At 33.6% G+C, this 18,951-nt stretch overlaps 1 protein-coding gene across 1 annotated transcript in view; it reads left to right on the forward strand.

Moving 5' to 3' along the window:
• Nucleotides 1-993: 993 nt before the first annotated feature.
• Nucleotides 994-18,951, forward strand: part of CCDC178 (coiled-coil domain containing 178) — a gene marked incomplete at both ends in the record, with an annotated part of 164,779 nt that continues 146,821 nt past the window's right edge. Inside the window, 7 exons of the mRNA XM_082045605.1 lie at nt 994-1,051; nt 2,948-3,075; nt 5,100-5,134; nt 7,618-7,712; nt 9,076-9,276; nt 11,891-12,111; nt 14,086-14,228. Coding sequence (XP_081901731.1) covers nt 994-1,051; nt 2,948-3,075; nt 5,100-5,134; nt 7,618-7,712; nt 9,076-9,276; nt 11,891-12,111; nt 14,086-14,228 — 881 coding nt within the window. The remainder of the gene's footprint in view (nt 1,052-2,947; nt 3,076-5,099; nt 5,135-7,617; nt 7,713-9,075; nt 9,277-11,890; nt 12,112-14,085; nt 14,229-18,951) is intronic.

Genomic DNA, 18,951 nt, shown 5'->3' on the forward strand with positions numbered 1-18,951 from the left:
AGTTCTACTTACAAGAAAAAAGAATGCTAAATTCTATGATCTATGCAATATTTGTTTCCACTCTTTTATATTGTTGAAGACTGTAATATAGATGTTGGGCGTCTTTTGCTTTTCTACTAGTCAGTTTTCATAGGTTGATAGTATTTGGAAATTGCAGTTTACTGTGGACTTCTAATATACCAATGGCACAAGTTGCAAGGGTGGGGTGGGGGAAGGTGTCTGCCTGGATCTCTCTATGGCAATACAATTACTTGTTAAATGTGGGGGAAGGTGTCTGCCTGGATCTCTCTATGGCAATACAATTACTTGTTAAATGTGTGGATTTTAAGTGTGAGAAAATATTTTGGTGGCTTATGTCAACTTGATGTCCTAAGGCTTAACTACCAAAGTTTTCAGACAGTGTTGTTTTTCTGAATTATGTAAATTATAAGTAAATAATGTTTGTTTTGTTTATTGTAGCAAATCTGAGTTGTGAGTTTCTTTGCAAATAAGTAGATTATTTGTCTCTTTTAGATGTCTTCCATCAATTGAGACAACAGTGTTTCAGACTACAGGTTTATGAACTTCCTTTCCATTGACAGTTTCTTAACTAAAATTCATCTCGGAAATTATCCATTTTGTTTTTTACTTTTTTCCATTTTTGCTGGTTACCACTGTCACAACAGGATCCAAAATAACCTGTATAATTTCAAAAGCCAGGCTACATAGGTTGAAATTTGGCTGTCTTGGTTTTTCTTTGCTTTGTAGTTGTGATTTCATTACTTAAATAGTATCCATTGTGTGACCTGCCATCAACTGCTTAATTACTGCTTTTCCCTTAGTAGAAAAAGTGAAAATGGATTTGCAAACCTTTAAAAATACTGTAGATAAAAGCACTGATGAAATACATTTGTTTCCTGATGAAAATAAGAGATTTTAAAATGTATATATGTGTATGTATATGGATTATTATTATTTTTCTAATCATTAGGCTGAAAAGTACTACTAGCAATAATGTTTGAAACACAGTCATTTCCCTGCTCTTCTAAGGACAATAATGAGCCATCCCAAGGTATGACAGATATGTCTTCTATTATGGGGTTTTGAAATAGCTTAGTGAAGGGCTTAAATTTAAGACATAATAAATTATTTTATTATGTATTATTTGTAATATTATATAACACTAGTCCTCTGCTTTGGTTCTTATCTGTCATGCTGCTTGAAAAGCCTTCATACAAATTATGCATATGTAGACTTTGACTGTCAGTCATTGACTCACTAGTTGCATTCCATCCTCTAATGATAGTTCACTTTTCTGTCTGAAAACAAAACTGGCTGTATTTCACTTGTCATTTAAATTTAATTTTTGGATTTTAAGAAAATGTAAATAATTCCAGTTTCCCACTGAGTTATATTTCTAGCTTGCTTTTGCAAAACCATTAGAAGACTTGCATGTAGAAATGTTCTTTACCAAGAAATACCAATGCAGTAAGAGAGTAATTTTTTATTAAAGCCGTTCAAAAAATTCTGACTTTTTAAAATGGCGATGTTGTTAGTTGCATTAGTGATGTAAAGAAAATAAACATAGTTTTTACATTAATGTTAATTCAGTAAAACGTAAGAATAATAACAGTAGAAGAGACTAAGTGAAATTCAAGTAAGTCTCATAATCGGAACTTGTGTGTTGCACATCAAAGTATTAATATAAGCTACAAAGTCTGTATTTGCTTTATTAAGATTGTGCCATGTAGGCATCCTGTGAAGGTTTCTGGCTCTAGAAGCAGGCAGAGCAAAATTCTACAAAATAGATTTTGATACCAATTTTAGTGGGCTGTGTTTTCAAACAAAATCTTGCAAACCATCTTTTCCATTCCAGTAAGGCAGCTTACGATAAACTAAAGTTAAAAGAGCCTTATGTAACCTACAGACTTTGAATGTTTTAGCCTGACACTTTAATTAAGACACCAAGAGATTATTATTTTAAAAAAACAAACCCAAGTCCACAGACTGTATACAACAGTTGTCTGGTTGTATTTTATGGTTTAATCCCTGTTACTGTTATTGTTATTTTTGGTCCATCTCCAAGGCACATTGTATCCCCTTGAACATAATTAGGTTAATGTTTTATGTTTGTAGGACATCTTCTTGGACTTTATCATAGCCCTGTTTCTAGGTTTCAGTGTTCTGTTCGGGTTTCTGACACCATTCATTAGAGATCTCTGCAGCCGGAATCCGATTCTGTGTATTAATTAAATAGTGAACATTCAATAGTGTGCCACAGTATAATTTATTTACACGGTTATAAGGCTAACAGAGTTTAAAGAAAACATAGCTGTGAGATCTAAATATTCCCATAAAATAATCCATTAATGTCATGTAGCTTTAAATTCCCAGCATGGGAACTAATGTTCTGGAACTTCAACCCTTCATAAGGTTGAAGAAAACATTTGCTGGAACTAAGTATTGTATACATAAGAGTAGTCTAAACTTGCCTCTAAGGCCCTGTGACCTTTCTGGTTTTGCTCTGGGCATTTCTATAGTATCTGCCACCTTTGCCTTTTGGGGACCTGATTTTTTTTTCCTTTTTTTTGACAAAAACCTTGCTGAGGACTAGTGCAAAATCATAAAATTCAACTCATTTGGGATTCATTATGTAAAATTAATTATAGCAAATTTTATCTTGACTCTAGCCTCCTTTATCATAATTCTTCTCTTTGAAAGCATTAATTCATATTCTTCAAGCATTTAAAATATCTTTCTTTGTATTTGAGATTGTATTAAAAAAGGAGTAATATTTTGTGCAAACGTGTGCATGGTAATAGGTGTGGCTGTTACATTCTCTTAGGCAATTTTAGGACCAAAGCTTAGCAAGTTCCAAATTCAAGGAAGAAAATCAGGTATGAGAAAATCTGGTAATAGCCCCGCATGTGAAGTTTAGCAACCTTCTGTGTTCTCTTTCTTTCTCCAGAGAAGAATGAGTGGATCATCCCAAGGCATCGTAGCTGTGCTTTTGTAAATACTCCATTACCATGTGTTAACAAAGTTATTCATCACATTCAAGAGTTAGAATTAAAGATGGAGAAGTTCTTTCAACAGGTACATTTATGGGTGAAAATGACCAAGTTCTTTTCATCTTTATAGGAACAAGTGTATTTTAAAATAGTCTTCCTATGTTGATTTTCATAAAAAATTAACTTCCTGTTCCTCTCCAAAATAGTGTCCAGGAGGTTCAATTACTAATCATGATCTGTTTTTCATTTACTTAACAGTTTGGGCAAATCAAAATATCTTATTAAAAACAATATACCACAATATCATGTTGTAATATCAAATATATCATGAAGGTTAGTATATTCACATATGATTCAGATATACACAGAGTCAAGTTGATTCAATGATATCAATTGTTTGAAAAATAGTTTTTGATGTTAATATTGAGCAGGTAGTCAAATAGAGCTGCGTGCCATTTTCTGTCATTTATAGTAAGTGATTTTTTTCCTGAACAATATTTAACAATTCCTTGATTTAAAAGTTTTTTTAATATTATATTGAGAGACATGAATTTGAAAATGTTATGGTTCTTTCTCTAGGAGTAGATGATGTTTTCCTAGCCTATATTCATTTTGTGTGAATAGAAATAAGAATAAGGGGAAGCTAAAAATATTGGTAGGTACATGAGGAAAGAACGCAATATACACTATTTTAAAGGGTAGTAAAATCTTCCCATTAACTTCCTTGAGAATACGATTAGTATAATTTAAATAATTCACTTTTACTGGAGGAGTGTTTTCCAAATGTTAATAAATTTTGCATAAGTCTACACTGCAGTAAAAAGATCTGATAGCTGCTTTTACCGACAAGTTATATTTAAATAATTTATCTCCAATACTGACAATAAGGTCGTCATAGCAGCACATCAGGAAGACTATCTTAGATTAGTATTCCACAAACACTGTTAAATACTCTTCAGGGAGATTTCTGCAACTGCATGCAGTATAGATACTAAAAGAATCCAAGGTGCATGAAGTACAATAATATCTTGATTTACAGTATAGACATTAACTTGATAGGAAAATTTATATTGCCACATTCACCTTTATTTAAAATAATGTGAGAACAGTGAAATTACTTCAATGTCATAATTTCATCATCAATATACATGAATTAGATGGATAAGCATTCAAAAGTCCAGATGCTTATTCATTTTAATATTAGCTTTAATTGTATGTGTAAGTCTTGTGCATATTTTCCACATATCCTCTGAGTTCTTGTTACTTAATATACAGAGATTCAAAATAGTCTGAGGCCTCTGGATGATGACATCACTATGAGTTAAGAGAAGAAAAGGTGGGGTTGCTATAATACTACTCTTAAAAAACAAAAAACCATGTATACTGAAATGACTACACTACAAATATAGGGAGTTTAGATTTTACTTGTCTATACATGAATATATTTACACCTCCACTGGTCATTTAAGTATTACCAGCAATGTGTCCAGGTGACATGGTAAAACTCATATCCACACTATTAAATTCCTACTCTCCAAAACAGGATAGACGTTATGTGTGCTGCTTTTGAGGAAACATCCCTGATGCTTTCCAGTTCCTGAACTGTGCTATGAAATGGTTTGGGAGTGGTTTCTGAACGTGGTAATGTGTCTTACTGCAGGTTATACCAGTAAGATTTAGTAACAATTTAATGTTGTAGGTTACTGGGCCCAGAAAGCTCTGGTCAGGTTTAATTTACTGTTGCTGATATAGCCCTAGTGAAGAAAAAGTATTTGAAGTTCAGACAGAATCTCCGCTGTAGTTTTGAGATTAAAACCAAAAAGTACAGAGGTTGAGAGATAAAATAAAACTAAAAGTATTAAAGGATTCTTAAAAGAAAACATTCTACCAAATTGAGTAATAACATACATGTTCAAAAACTGCATTTGAAGATGCACAGTTGTTGGTTGTAGTTATTTTAAAATTTTGAAAAGCATTCAGCTAATGTCCACTAATTAGATCCTCTGTGATACAGAATTCAGTGGCCTATTATGCTTTTTGTTACAAAACAGAAAAAGTATATAACATCTGAGATGTATAATGGAGTTTATGTTTGTTGTGCTTTTGCAGTATGCTTGTGTGTTTAAGGAGAAGAAAACACCACGGTAAGAATCATACATAATAATGCATTTGTTTTAATGTCCAGTAATTATTTGATGAGATATTAGTCTGGCTATAAAATCTGTTCTGTTCTGTTCTGTTCTTCTGTAATGTAGAATGCATCTAAAATAAGGATTCTTAGTGTCTGCAGGATCTAGTTTCTTCAGAAGACCAAAAGTCTTTATGGAGAATTTCTCATATCTTTCCTACTTAATGTATAATTTTCAAAGATTCAAGATGATTACAAGTCTCAGGACCCACCTAAGTGATGAATTTCTGTTGGTAACAGTTATTGCTACTTCTGAAATTGTGCCAATTGTTGCAATTATCTCAGGAACCTAAATGTGAGTAAGGGTCCTTATTTTAAGCTCTCTTTGCTTTAAGTTTTGGATTGGAAAATGATTTATAAGTACTCTCAATGTTCTGGCATGCTTATTCTGATCTTTGTGAAGTCCTCTAAATACTGTGTAAATTTTCTGAATTTGCATGCAGTCAAATTTACTCTCATTTCAACTTTGCTAGACACGGGAAGATGACAAATAATTAGAAAAGGGAGTAGGTAAAAAAGTTTGAAGGAAACAGCCATTTCTTCAACACATGCTGTAATAAGATGGGGAAAAAAATAAGATTTTTTTTTCATTTTTTCCTTTCTTGGTTTTAATATACTGCTTACTGTTAAGATTCTTATTCAATGCATGATTTTTCTGTTATGTTTGTTTCAAAAATCTTTTGTGTGTTTGAATTACAGAGTTGCCCTGAATCACACTATGGTGTTTGCGATTATGTATCTTTAAAGTTAGATAGCAAGAGATGTGCTTGTTAAAATCAAAACAGAACATAATGGGGAATTGTTTTTTGTAGATACAGTTGCACTGGTGATACCTAGAATATATACAGAATCATTAAGGCTTATAAATTTAAAATGTAATTTTAAAATGTAAATTCAAAATGTGATTTTAAAACACAAAACTCATGCAGGTTTTTTCTAAATTTTACATATTGGCTGCATGTACTTTGAAGTACCCTAGAGAACTCAGACTTTTCCTAAGTCTAGAATACCATACAATACAAGTAGATTTCAAAGCCAAGTACTCCAGAAGTACACAAAATAAGTCAGAAAGTGTGACTTTAAATTGTATTATCCATGATGTAGGCTACTTTATGATGTAGTTCTAGTTACAAAGATTAAAAGAGGAGTTTGAAGAAGAGAAATGTATCTCATACACTGAGCTTGTTGTCCCAGATGTTTTGCTCAACAAACCCTGCATTTCCCTGTGTACCTTTACTTCTTGTCAGATATACCTGTTGAGTTATTTTGTGTTTGCCTACTTATTGAACTGCTGTTTATCAAACTCCTGCTTCTGTATCTAATTTGATATCTCTTCTATCACCAGGTCCCAGTTTTCCTGTCCAATGCCTTACTATTTTCCATTACTTCACAGAATTACTTTTTTCTGTTTCCTGTACTTTAGATGTATATTCTGTTGATCTCGGAAGCCATCAATAGGATTTCTTTCGGTCTGTTTATAGCATAGGCTTTTTGTCTGTTATTTCTTTGTGGAAAAGGAACTTTTTATGGAGTTCTTTCAAATATATATGTTCACATTATGCATGTATCTCCAATGTAATGTTGTGACTGTAGATTCTGTTTCATATTAGCTGCATATGAAAGACCTGTATGTACTCTTTAAGCTGCATATGTGGTCATAAGCAGGTGGTGGTTATTCTTCCCCCCGTTGTTCTCAACTCCAGTGGGCTAGTGAGCCTCTTAAGTTCACATGAGGGCTATGATTTGCTTGTGTTCTTCTTTGGCTGCTTGTGTTACTGCTTTGCCTCTCTCACTTGCAGGTTAAATTTGTCCTGATCTCATTTAAATGAAGCTCTCCTCATCTCTGCTTTTGAGTTTCTCAGGTCTCAAAAGCTTGTCTGTTGGAAACTCATTAAGCCTTATGCCTTTATCGTTTTTCCTTTGTATCTCTAAAAATCTTTTTTCTTCATTGCTGACCCTCAAGTGATGATTTCCTTTAAGCTGATAAAGCTGAAACTACATCTGACATGCAGTGGCAATGTATCTGTGTCTGCACAGATGCAGCAATAAATGCTTCTGCCACTTCTGACTCTGTACAGTAAAGCATATATTGTATGTTCATGTATGTTCGGAACTGGAAAGAGGAACAGCTTCTCTACAACGGTTTCTCTTTGGCATATCCTTGGGTTTGAGGACAAAAATTGAAGTTCTGTGTAACTACAAGATGTGAAGAATCCTGTTTCTTCTATTTATGTAAAGAAATATGAGAAAAGCATTTATATGGGAATTGTAGAATCAATAATTCTTCTGTATGACTTGCAGTGTTTTTAAACAATTATTCCACTTAACTAGCCAGCATTTAAATGTGTAAGATTCAAGAAAGGAAATTTTGACTTAGTGAAACTAGAATGCAAATTTAAATTCAGTCTAGAATTTTTAGTGACTGGTTTTTATCTACAGGATAACAAAACGGGTCAGTGTTGAATCTGTCGAAGATGTCTGGTTATCATTGTCCACTAAGCTGGATTTTAAAGAAGCTGATGTATCTTGTGAAGGTAAAAATATTTAATAATACTCAGTCTGAGTGGTAAAATTTACTTAGCCTCATTTAATACACACTTTATCTTTGTCACAATAGTTGCTTGTTGCCTGTTCTGTCTTATGTAAATGATGTGAGTATCCTTTGAAATCTGTGTGTATTGTCTGTTGAGCTGAAAGACATACATTTTAACTGTCATATTAAGTACTATTAAATCATCCTGTTTACAAGAAGATAGCTTACATTTCTTTATTTAGATTCATATTGTATTTTAACCTATCTAGCGTTTGAACCAGCTAAACTGGTTAGGTTGGTTGTTGGAAATTCTAGATTTTTTTTTTTCATTTAGTTTCTGTAGAACAAATAACTGCATTGCTGTTACAGGGTATTCACAATGTTCTCTCAAAGTAGAGGTTTTTTTTTTTTTTTTTACAGTTTGCATCTTTACTCAGACTATACATTTTTGAATTAAGTTTTAAATATTAAAGAGATTGTGTGCGTTGGTTTTAAGCCTATGTACAATCTTTGAAGTATTACTAGCCTGAGGCAATCCTGTCTGCAATAAATTGTGTGATAAAATTTCTGTTGATGGCAGTGAAGCCAAAATTTAACCCCAGATTTTAAGTAGTTGTCCTTCTTTTCAATGTTTGCAGTTTTTCATTAAAATAATATAGGGAATTATTGACTGTGGGATCAAAATGGAAATTTCTTCAGCTCTGTAGCTTATATAATTCCCATTTTTTATAGATCAACACAATGGATGATGACCTCAAAGAATCTTTTGTCAGAACTAATAACTAAGACATTTTTTATAACCAAATTTCACAGAATGAAATGTTGATTATTTGTGTGTATCATGAGTAAAACAGTGCTGTTGAGATATTATACTGAATATTTTTAGAACTCCAAAGACTTTAATGAAGTCATTGATACTTAGGAAAATAAAATTAAATAAATATTCTTTAAAAAATTGAGAGTATTAGGAACTTGTACTGTTATTTGTATGATTACTTACCTAAGCAACAAGGCAAAGATGAAAATTTTGTACCATCTCTATTAATACATTTTTATTGCATTCTGCATTGGAAATAGGCTGGAGGAAAATACTACTGAGTGTGAAAGTTTTGTCTGTAACCAGTTGTGATTGCCTTGAGGGATGTGAAGAGTCCAGCTTCATATTGAGAAAGAAGCTGGAATAAATTGTGTATGTTTAAGCCTTTGTAAGAAATAATTATGATGTATTTTTAAAGACGGCAATGTAATAAATTGTGCTTACTGTGATACATGTGAACAGGCCAACCTTGTCTTGAGAATGAAGCTCGAATAAAGAGCATATGATTAAGCTTTCATAAAAAAGTATTTTTAATGTATTTTTAAAGATGGCAAGACATTAACCTTGAAGCAGGAAACAGAAGCTTTGCTATTGGAAGTTACTGAGCTAATTAAGCGGCTGGAGGCTGATCGTGAGGAGGCAGAAAAAGCTTTGGAGTTGGAGAAACAGCGAGGGAAAAAGCTTGCCATGAAAATTGATTCTATGTCACTTTGGAGGCTTCAGCATCTCCCCGCAGCCGTGCAAAAAGGTATCAATATTGAAACTAAGCATATTTGTTATTTTCCAGTTAGTTCATTGCCAAGCATAAGAATGACAATAGTTGTGTTTATTGTGATAGGAATACAAGATTTACTCTTCTGAATTTGATATACTTGAATATATATCCAGAAAAAACATATGGGAAGTACTATAGAATGTTCAGTGTTGTTTGAGAAATTGCATGAGAGTAGACAAGACTCTCTGAAGATATTAATAAATACTAAGTTTGGGGAAAGGAATGAGAAAATGAAAGAGAATTATAAAATAATGCATTTGAGTTAAACCATAGGTTAAACCATGAATTTAAAAAAATGTTTTAAGAAAAATTAAAATGTGATAAACTAGAATAAGGTACTTACATATTTAGTAGGAATTGTTTGATGTAACCATTGATAGGTCTTATTGAAATCACAGATTCAAAGGACCTTTACTATTACCTTTTGTGATGAACTGGCATCTACACAACAGAATTAATGAAAAAAGAAAGAAAAAAAAAGGCAGCCACTTAGCAGCAGTTTTCTGTTTGTCTTCTTACTCATGGTCAGAAGCAGAACATTGACTTCTAGAAATGTTGCATAATTTGTAACAGTAGGTTCCTGGATATGAAAACACAGTTGGTACTCTAGCGCATATTCTGGAGCACATAATCCTGAGATCTTCAAAAAATACTTCACAACCCAGAGTGTGGTGACCGTGCAAGAGTCTTCCATAGCTGTGTTTACTGAAAGGTAAACATGGAGTGAAAATGTAGGCAAGCCAGGAGTCATTCAGTTCCAGATGCTTTCTCTCTCTCTTTTTTCTTTTTTTTTCCCCTAGGAAGACAAAATGTCAAATAGTGCATATCTGTAGCAATATATGAGAATAATGTATGTATGTATGTTTGTTTATTTTAGCCAATGGTTAGCTCTTGATTTGGAAACTAAAAACCTGTGTTAAGGTGTTACCAGTTTGCAGAGATTACTTTAAAAAGTCGCCTCTGAAGGACAGTTTATGATGCCCTGAAAACACAGGAGGAGATGGGATAAATAATCAGAATTAAAATTCATTGATAAATGCAAAACTACTTTCCGGAGAAAGTTCTCTGACAATTGAAGGGTCAATTTTACAAAAGAAAAGAACTGCATGAAGAGAAGGTTAATAATATAATCTTAATTCTTCAGCACCGTAGTTCATGATTTGAGCTTCTTGATGTATTTACAGTTGTGCAACTGTAAATAACTTTTGCATGTTGCTATACATTTGTGTTGCTTTTACTTTAGCATTGTCTACAAATATCAAAGGTTTGGAATAGTGGAATATAAATAACACATTTTCATTTCTGTTAATATATGCAATAATGCAGTATTAAAAAAAAAAGAAAAAAAGAAAAAAAGAAGACAAAATAAACCAGCATTAAGTTTGGCTGTGAAAATTAACCCACTCTTCTCCCTTGATTTGTCAGTAGGCTATGTCAGTATGATGTTGTGTCCTTGAAGTAAATTTGTAATTTTCAGGATTATAACTTTTCATAGTATTATCTATAAGACAAAAATTATGCTAAAATGGAATTGAGGATGAAGTGAAAAGACCCTCAGAGATGTTATAATTATCCCTAATCTAAGTATTACAAACCCAGGAGATTCTTGATTAAGAGTTTTTGTGACCCATTCAGAATATACATTGATTCCTGTTATTTTCTTGGACGTCCCTTGATTTCCATTATTGCCAGCTCCTGCTGCATCTGTCCTCAAGTAAATGCAGTGACATAACCTATCTTCAGAAATTACCTTCTGTGAAATGTAACAAAAACCCAATGTAAAACACATTTTATTCATCTTAATGTTAGGTGTCACCTTGTATGATGTGGAAAAGCCACTTATTCATATAATGTCTCCTAAACTTTTAGTAGCAATGAAGTAATAATTTTGTAAATTTGTGATTTATGTCTTGTTAATGCAGCAAAGTTTATTAACTCTTAAGGGATTGCATTGAATATTTCACGGCTACTTCTTAGAGCTAGAGCACCTTTTTAATTTATTTTTTTTTCTCAGCAAAATGTGCCTCTCTCTCTCAGATTTATAGCAACATTTACTGCTCTTAAACAATTTTCTGATTTTTTTTTTCCCTGGTGTCGTAGCAATAATTTTTTCCATATAAAAACATCAGCTGCTGTAGGACACTATCTCTAATAACCCTTTTTTTTTCTGAGCAAAATGGATGTGGGATTTATACTTGCCCTGCTCTTCCTCTGCATCCACATGTGTCTATGGCTGGAGACTCAGAAGCTCAATAGAGCTGTTTTTCTGTTATAATAGCCTCCTCTAGAAATGCCTTAAGGCTAGATGTTTTAATTTCCTTCATCAAAACAAAACCACCCCTCACTCTGAAGATTTGCTTGAATGACTTCTTAGGAATAGTAAATACGAGTTTAAAAACAGTTCCACTGCTGATGTAATATTTGGTGGTCTTTTGTAACCAATATCCTCTTTTTACCGTCAAAGTAGTTTACAGCAAAATTTTGCAAGTCTTATACTTAGTAGTATGACAACGTATTTCCTAATCTCACTAGGTATTCATGGTGTCACTCAGATACTTCCTTTTTATGCTAATTATATTTTTAACAGAATATGAAATGTGTATTCAAGATATCTTGGAGCTACAATGGCATCTTGATTGTAAAAGCTGTCGGCTGCGACAGGTACAAAACCAAATACTTAACATAGAAGCAGTCAACAGAAGGATTCAGGATGACATAGACTTCATGAAGAAATACAGCCCTCTGCTGGAAAAAAAGCTAAATCTGGAAGAAGCAGCTGTGAAGGATGTGTTACTGACTTACGAAAAGGTAAATGCAAACAAACAAAGATTCTTTGAGAAACTTCCCACTACATAGGTGCATACCTTTCTGCAGAACAGCAGTATTTTGGAAGTACCAAAGTCTGTATTAAATTTTGTATGCAAAGACTGTGAATTGTGTCCCCATACTGCTACATACTGGCACTCAGTGCAGACAGAATCCAGGGAGGATAATGCTGTTGGCCTTCAATAAATGTCTCTCAAGCATATGTGGAATATAATTCTAATTTTGTAAGTTGATTTCATGTGGGATTTTTCATTGGAAAGGTAGACAGCACATACCTGATATTTGCATAGATTCTTTTTAGACTTCTTACAGATATCAGTGTTTGTTCCAGAATATGGAGATGCTAGAAGCTGTCAAAAAATGTTTGTAAGATTTAATTATTTTTAAGTGCTGATGTGCATTTTTCCTAATTTATTTAGTGATAGTATTTATTGATAACTTATAATTTATTGATAATAAACGCCTAATGTGGATGATATCAGGCTGAATAATAAAAGTATAGTAAAGTTGTACATAGCTTAAAATTGATGTCTAAAAAAGGAGGGTTACCATGGTACTTCAAGTACAGATTTTAGTACTGATTATTATGTTTTCTATATATTTTCTATAGTAACTTTTAAATACAAATCCAGAAGTTAGTATCTTTTTCAAGGTACTTGCAGTCTAAAAATGGTCTTTTGTTTGCTGGTGATTCTTGATAAATCGTGTTTATTTTAATTTGTTTTATTTTTAACCTCATATTTAGAGGACTCAACAACCATGTGAATATACTTCTAAAATTAAAAAGAGTTAATTGCCTATTACACAAATAATACAAGAATTATCATGAACTAGTTCTGACCTGTAAAATAGCTCACAGTTCATCAGTGGTATGAGATAAGTTCAAAATACTGGCTAATTAAAATCAAGGTAGTTATTTCTGGTTTTATTTTATGTCTTTTTTTCTTCTTAACATCTTAGAATATATTGTTTGTGGTTAAAATACTGAGGTCTGCTAAAATACAACTCAGGAAGCGGACTTAAAATATTTCTTTCCTAAAGACTATGTTAAATAAATACTTCTTTTTTAGATGGTTTTTCTCTTGTCTTTCCAAAAAGTGATACTGCATGTCGTAAAAAAGACAGATTTGCTGTTACTGTAACTTAGTTGTATATTTCATTTCAACAAAATTTCTAATTGTCAAATAAAACATTTATGAGTTCCATTGTGCTTTGATTTATAGGCTGTTTGTTACTCAGGTTGGTTTTTTCCTCCCATGGCCTTAAAAAGCAGCTTATATTTAATTTTCTTTGCAATTCAAGCAATTATATTATTTAGATTCTCAGGCTTTTAATATCCAGAGAACTAGTTTGAGCAGTGAAGTGCTAGAATATAATAAATTACTAATATTTTATATCATGTTATCTGTTTATATTTGTAATATTTTAAAAAGCAGAGAGAGTAGATGTGCGTTGCTCTATTTGAGAGTTGTTAGGGACTGAGTGTCCCAATACCTTTGAAAATTGTGTTCATTTTCTGCATTGTCTCAGGCTCCTCTTTTACATAGGTGACTGTGGGTCTTGCACGTCCTGCAGGACATGTTTAAGTAATGATTCTGTCAGATTACTGAGTGAAACCTGAGTTACTTCTCTTAACATTATTTCTTTCTTTCTGCTCCAGAGGTCAGTATCTTCCCATGGAAGCAGCCACCTTTTCACAATACCTTCAAAGATTTGTAACAGAATGAAAACCCTCTTGCCAACTTTTCTTTGTTGTGCAATTTTGCAAGACACATTCTATTATCTTTCAGACCATATAGAATCTGTTGTCAAGTTGAATGACATCACAACATACTACTTTAAACTTCAATTTTTAAACTGCAAAGAATCTGTCAGTTCTTGACAATATTTTTTATTTGAAATGTTACGTATGATTTTTGTGTAACATCTTTCAGAAAACTTATTTTATTTTCTTAGAAATCAAAAATATATAGTGATCTTTGTTGTGAACTCATGGATATCCAAAAGACAATTAAAAGAACTGAGGAAGAATCTGAAGAGAAGATAAAATCTATGTATGAAAAAATTGAAAATGATGAGATGCTATTCAGTCAATACAAGTAAGAGCTATTCAGTGTGGTATTATTATGTCCTGTTAGTTTTAATAACGACAATCAAACTGTAGAAAATTTGTGTTTAGAAATAATTCTGCATTTATATATTTGTAAAATTAATAGAATTAAACATAAAAAAAGTGTTTGCCTTGTTTGTCTTAGCTTGCATTAGCAGAATAAGGAAAGGCTGATGTCCAGAAATCTACTCAAATTGTGAGTTCCATGAACCATCTCCTAAAGCATGCCGTTTTTACCTTATTTTACTTATGAATTTTTAATCCCTTTGAAAGAAATTTTCACTATAATTTTTGTAGACAGCATAAAATTACTTGCATCAAACATCAACACTTACCATGGTACCGTAGTTATGTTATAATTATAACTTCATTTTGAATTTGCATATTAACCAGAACAATTTCAGCCAACAACACCTACTTTTGAAGTTACCAAAATACCTCGTCTTTCTTTTTTTAGCACATAGTTACCTCACTGTAACCTCTTCTAAGGCTATTAATCCCTGAACTATAAAGTAGAGCTATAGTAACTAGTGGCCACTAGTGACTGAACATACAGAGTCAGCACTAGGAGTAACTATGCCGAAGAAAAAGAATACCAAATACTTTCATCTTTGGTAGGAGGTTGCACTCAACTTTGCTGCATATGCTTCTGGCTAGTTGCCAGGTTTTATTTGGCAAAGTAACAAGTGACACAGTGGCTCTTTTTCACTTGAGATGAAGAAAGTTTTCAGGCATAATTGAAAGACATCAGTAAATTTTCAAGATAACCTTAGTGGCAGTAACAGATATTTCCATGCTGCAGCCATGTGACAGCAACTGTTCTTCAAGTGTCAAGTATTTCAAACACTATGTATCACAATTTTGGAGTTTATACATTTTGTAATAAGTCATCAAACTTGGTCCATCATATTCATTCAGAACTACCTAGATTCACTAAGAATTTTATGCCAGTTCCAAAGTTCAAGTTGTGCTATGTGCTACCTGAGCTGGGACAGCATGCACTTGTGGTGTTCCAGAGACTTGATGTTAGAAAGTGCCTGATGTACAGCAGTGGCTTTAAAACTGTCTTGCTCATTGATCCTTCATTCAAGGCAGTAAGTTTTGGTTGAGATGTATGTGCAAACTCATGTCCTTGGTAACTTCATTTCAGTAGGTGTTAATTTCCCATCCAGCAAAAGCATTGCCAGGGATTGTCCAATCCAGCTCCCATTCCCTGATTCTTTTCAAGAATCATTCTCATGAGAATTCATGATAGAGTTGGCCTCATTAGCTTACTTAAGAACAGCAAAGGAACAACCACAGAGCTCAAGAGAAGTTTCTAGTTATGACTTCTTAATTTTTAAATAGCTGAGGGCTTTAGAAGGGTGTTGTCTAAAGATACATGTATCTACTCAAGTTAGTGCCCTGTCTTTTCTGCAATCATTCTGTCTCTTCAGAATTAAGACACTGCGGTTCTCTTGCTGCAAGATGTCTGTTTGCATACTGATCTATTCAGCTTGCAGGAAGTAGAGTGAGCACAAAATACTCTTTGATCATTTTTAGGATTATGTTTATTGGACTAACAGCGGAATGTAGACTTCACAAAGTTACTTGCAGTGGCACTAAGTCCCTCAAAAAGATGGACCATCTGTGTCTGTGAGATAACTGGGTGATTTTAGAATGCTGTGACAGTCTTCCCCTATGCCTCCAAATATGACTGTGAACTACAAGAGCTACTCTTCACACCAGAACAGACGTAGTATTTGTAAGAGCTGTTATTCAGTTCTGCTCAGTGAAAGCCTATTTGCCAAATATGGTTCTCATCTTATGCCACATGTCAACCCATTTTTGTCAAGACAACATCAAACTCTAGAAATTGTTACTAGCAGAAATAAACTTTTTGATTTTGCATGTTTTCAGGCCAGGAGCACACTGCCAGACTTTCTAAAATGACAGAATGTAAGCAGTTCTGAATAGCTTATTGTTGTGGTTTAACCCCTGGAGGGAGCTGAGCCCCACACAGCTGTTCACTCATTCCCCCTGAGCAGGTTGAGGTGGAAACTTGTGAAAACTTGTGGGTTGAGATAAGGACAACTTAATAGATAATGCAAAAGTTGCACACACCAACAGAACAAAACAAGGAATACATTCACTGCTTCCCATGGGCAGGCAGGTGTTCAGCCATCTCCGGGACAGCCGGGGTCCATCACGTGAAATGTTTTTTTGGGAAGACAAATGCCATAACTCTGAATGAATGACTCCCTTCCTCCCTGCAGCTTTTACTACTGCTGAGCAGATGTCCTATGGTATGGAGTATCCCTTTGGTCAGGTGGGGTCAGCTGTCCCAGCTGTGTCCTCTTCCAGCCTCTTCTGCACCCCCAGCCTGCTCTTTCTTGGGGCAGTCTGAGCAGAAGAGGCCTTGATGCTGTGAAAGCTCTGCTCTGTAGCATCTGAAACACCCTGTGCTATCAACACTGTTTTCAGTACGTATCCAAGCATAGCACCATACAAGCTTATATGAAGAAAATTAACTCTGTCCCAGCCAAAACCAGTATACTTATACACATTATTACTTTATACTGCATTCTGTCAGTGAAATATTTTTCATAGGGTTGCTTACCATAGAGGCCAACAACAAATACTCAAATAACTGAATAGTTGTGAGAGCTGCAGGTGACCTTTTTATTCGATATACCAAATAGAAAGAATTGTTACAGTTTTTAACCTGTATGTAAACTGTTTTAATAATATATGATAGATTAAAGCAAGGCACACAGTAGAATTTGGGAGTAAGGTATTTTGGTCACCTCTGTGAGGGGACCCACTCTCAAAGGGACATAAAGAAGAGGTCAGAGTTGCTGTAGCTGTTTGCTGTTGGGTTTTTTGATTTCTTTGTTCAGGAAATAATTGGAAATGATAAGTGTGATTGTTTTGCTTACTGTTTATGGTGGTCAGTAGGCCATGGTAAAGATCTGCAGCTGATAAAATCGTAGGGGTTATAGTGGGGGTTGGTTGGAGCATTTCCAGTTTCTTTAGATTATAACATCTTGGCAACTTTATTTCAAAAATTGATTAGTTCTCAGGAATTTGGAACATATTTTCAGTCCCACAGAAGGAGTACTTACTGCCTACCTCAGAATCTTACAAGCTGTTAAGCATGCAGCACAAAGTAACACTGACTTTTGCAAAGCAGAGCACTCTTACATTGTATTTTCACGTAGATGTTAACCTCAGGAAATCATTACTTTGGCTAATGTGAGTGGTGCTTTTGATGTCTGCTATCCAGGGAGATCTGTGTTTGCCAGTCAGCTAGGGCAGAAACCTTACCGACACATTCTTGAAGAAAGGAAGGTTATTTAAATGCAATAATCCTGTTTCTTTAAGATACCGTATCACTGTGGATCCCTTTGCCATTGGCACTGAAGTGCAGAATAGAAGGATCATAGCTCTTCCTGTAACATGCTTATATTTTAATATGGGAGCAGGAGGCATCCTGAGAAACATGAATTTACTCAGTGTTACTGATTGAGAAGTTCCAGTCTTGCCCTCATAAAGTGTCTGTGCACTTGTAGTAAGATCCAGACTGTCCATGTCTCAGTAAGGATGAGTCAGTTTAAGATAGAAAAACATGTTTTTCTGTATAATCAACATCTTAGCAATACTAGAGAAATAAGTCTGAATTGCTGCTTTTGTCAGTATGCCTGACTTTTTCCTTTTTTTTTTTTTTTTTAATTTTATTTTATTTTATTCTAACCTTTACAGTGAATTTCTTGGTCTTGTTTTTCTTGAGTTCAGGATAATTTTGACACTATATTAGAGGTGTTTATGCTAATTAGATTTTTTTGTCTCTAAGATTAAAAAGATTCACAGTCAACATGTTTACGTTCAGTTAACTAAAACTTATCTTTTTTTTTTTTAATTTCAGAGCCTAAAATCATTTAAAAAAATAAAAATAATAGTTAAAAAAATATTAGAAAAATCATAGTTAGAAATATAGCTAAACCCTGATTATTTTGTTATACAAAACCTGAGACCAGAATTCTGTGATAACAACACTTGTCAAAGCTGGAGTGACTTCTGGAAATTACCATGTGATTCTCCAATTAAAGTCACTACATGTGTCTAAACAAAGGAAGAAGTGTGTGAGAAGTAGGAGATAATACTTACTCTTGATGGATATGAGCCTGCGAATGCAAGCTTCACTATGTCTTCACAATGTTCAGAATTTTAATTATAGCTTAAATATGTTTATAGAGATGTTCTGATCACATGCTCCATTTCTCCTCTGTGGGTTTGTTGCAAACATCATGTTGATTTTAATTATGGGAAAGACCAGGTCTTTAGTAAGTATTTTTACTATTCCAGCATATATTTACTATTAAACTTTATTCCTTATCAATTCATATTTACAAAGTGTGGTCAGCAGCAGTTTGTTATTCTCCTCGTGTAGGCAAATTGCTGTAATTTGGGAGTCTGAGCCTTAAGATGTATGTGATGATAAATACTACTGTGTATTGTGATTATTCTTCACTAGCCTATATCCTCTGTGATTTTGGATATTTACTTTGTTCCTTCTTCCTAACTGTTTTCTAAAGCAACTTGCATTATATTCCATGTGCTTTCAAAAGACTTCTGTATTTTATGACTTTTCCAGGATGTCCTCTGACTCCACTTCTTTGACATACTTTCTGAAATGGGTTTAAAGGTAATGCAAACAGCAGTCCAAATTCAGC

The sequence above is a fragment of the Streptopelia decaocto genome (assembly GCF_964273445.1).
Source record: "Streptopelia decaocto genome assembly, chromosome: 2".
NCBI lineage: Eukaryota > Metazoa > Chordata > Aves > Columbiformes > Columbidae > Streptopelia > Streptopelia decaocto.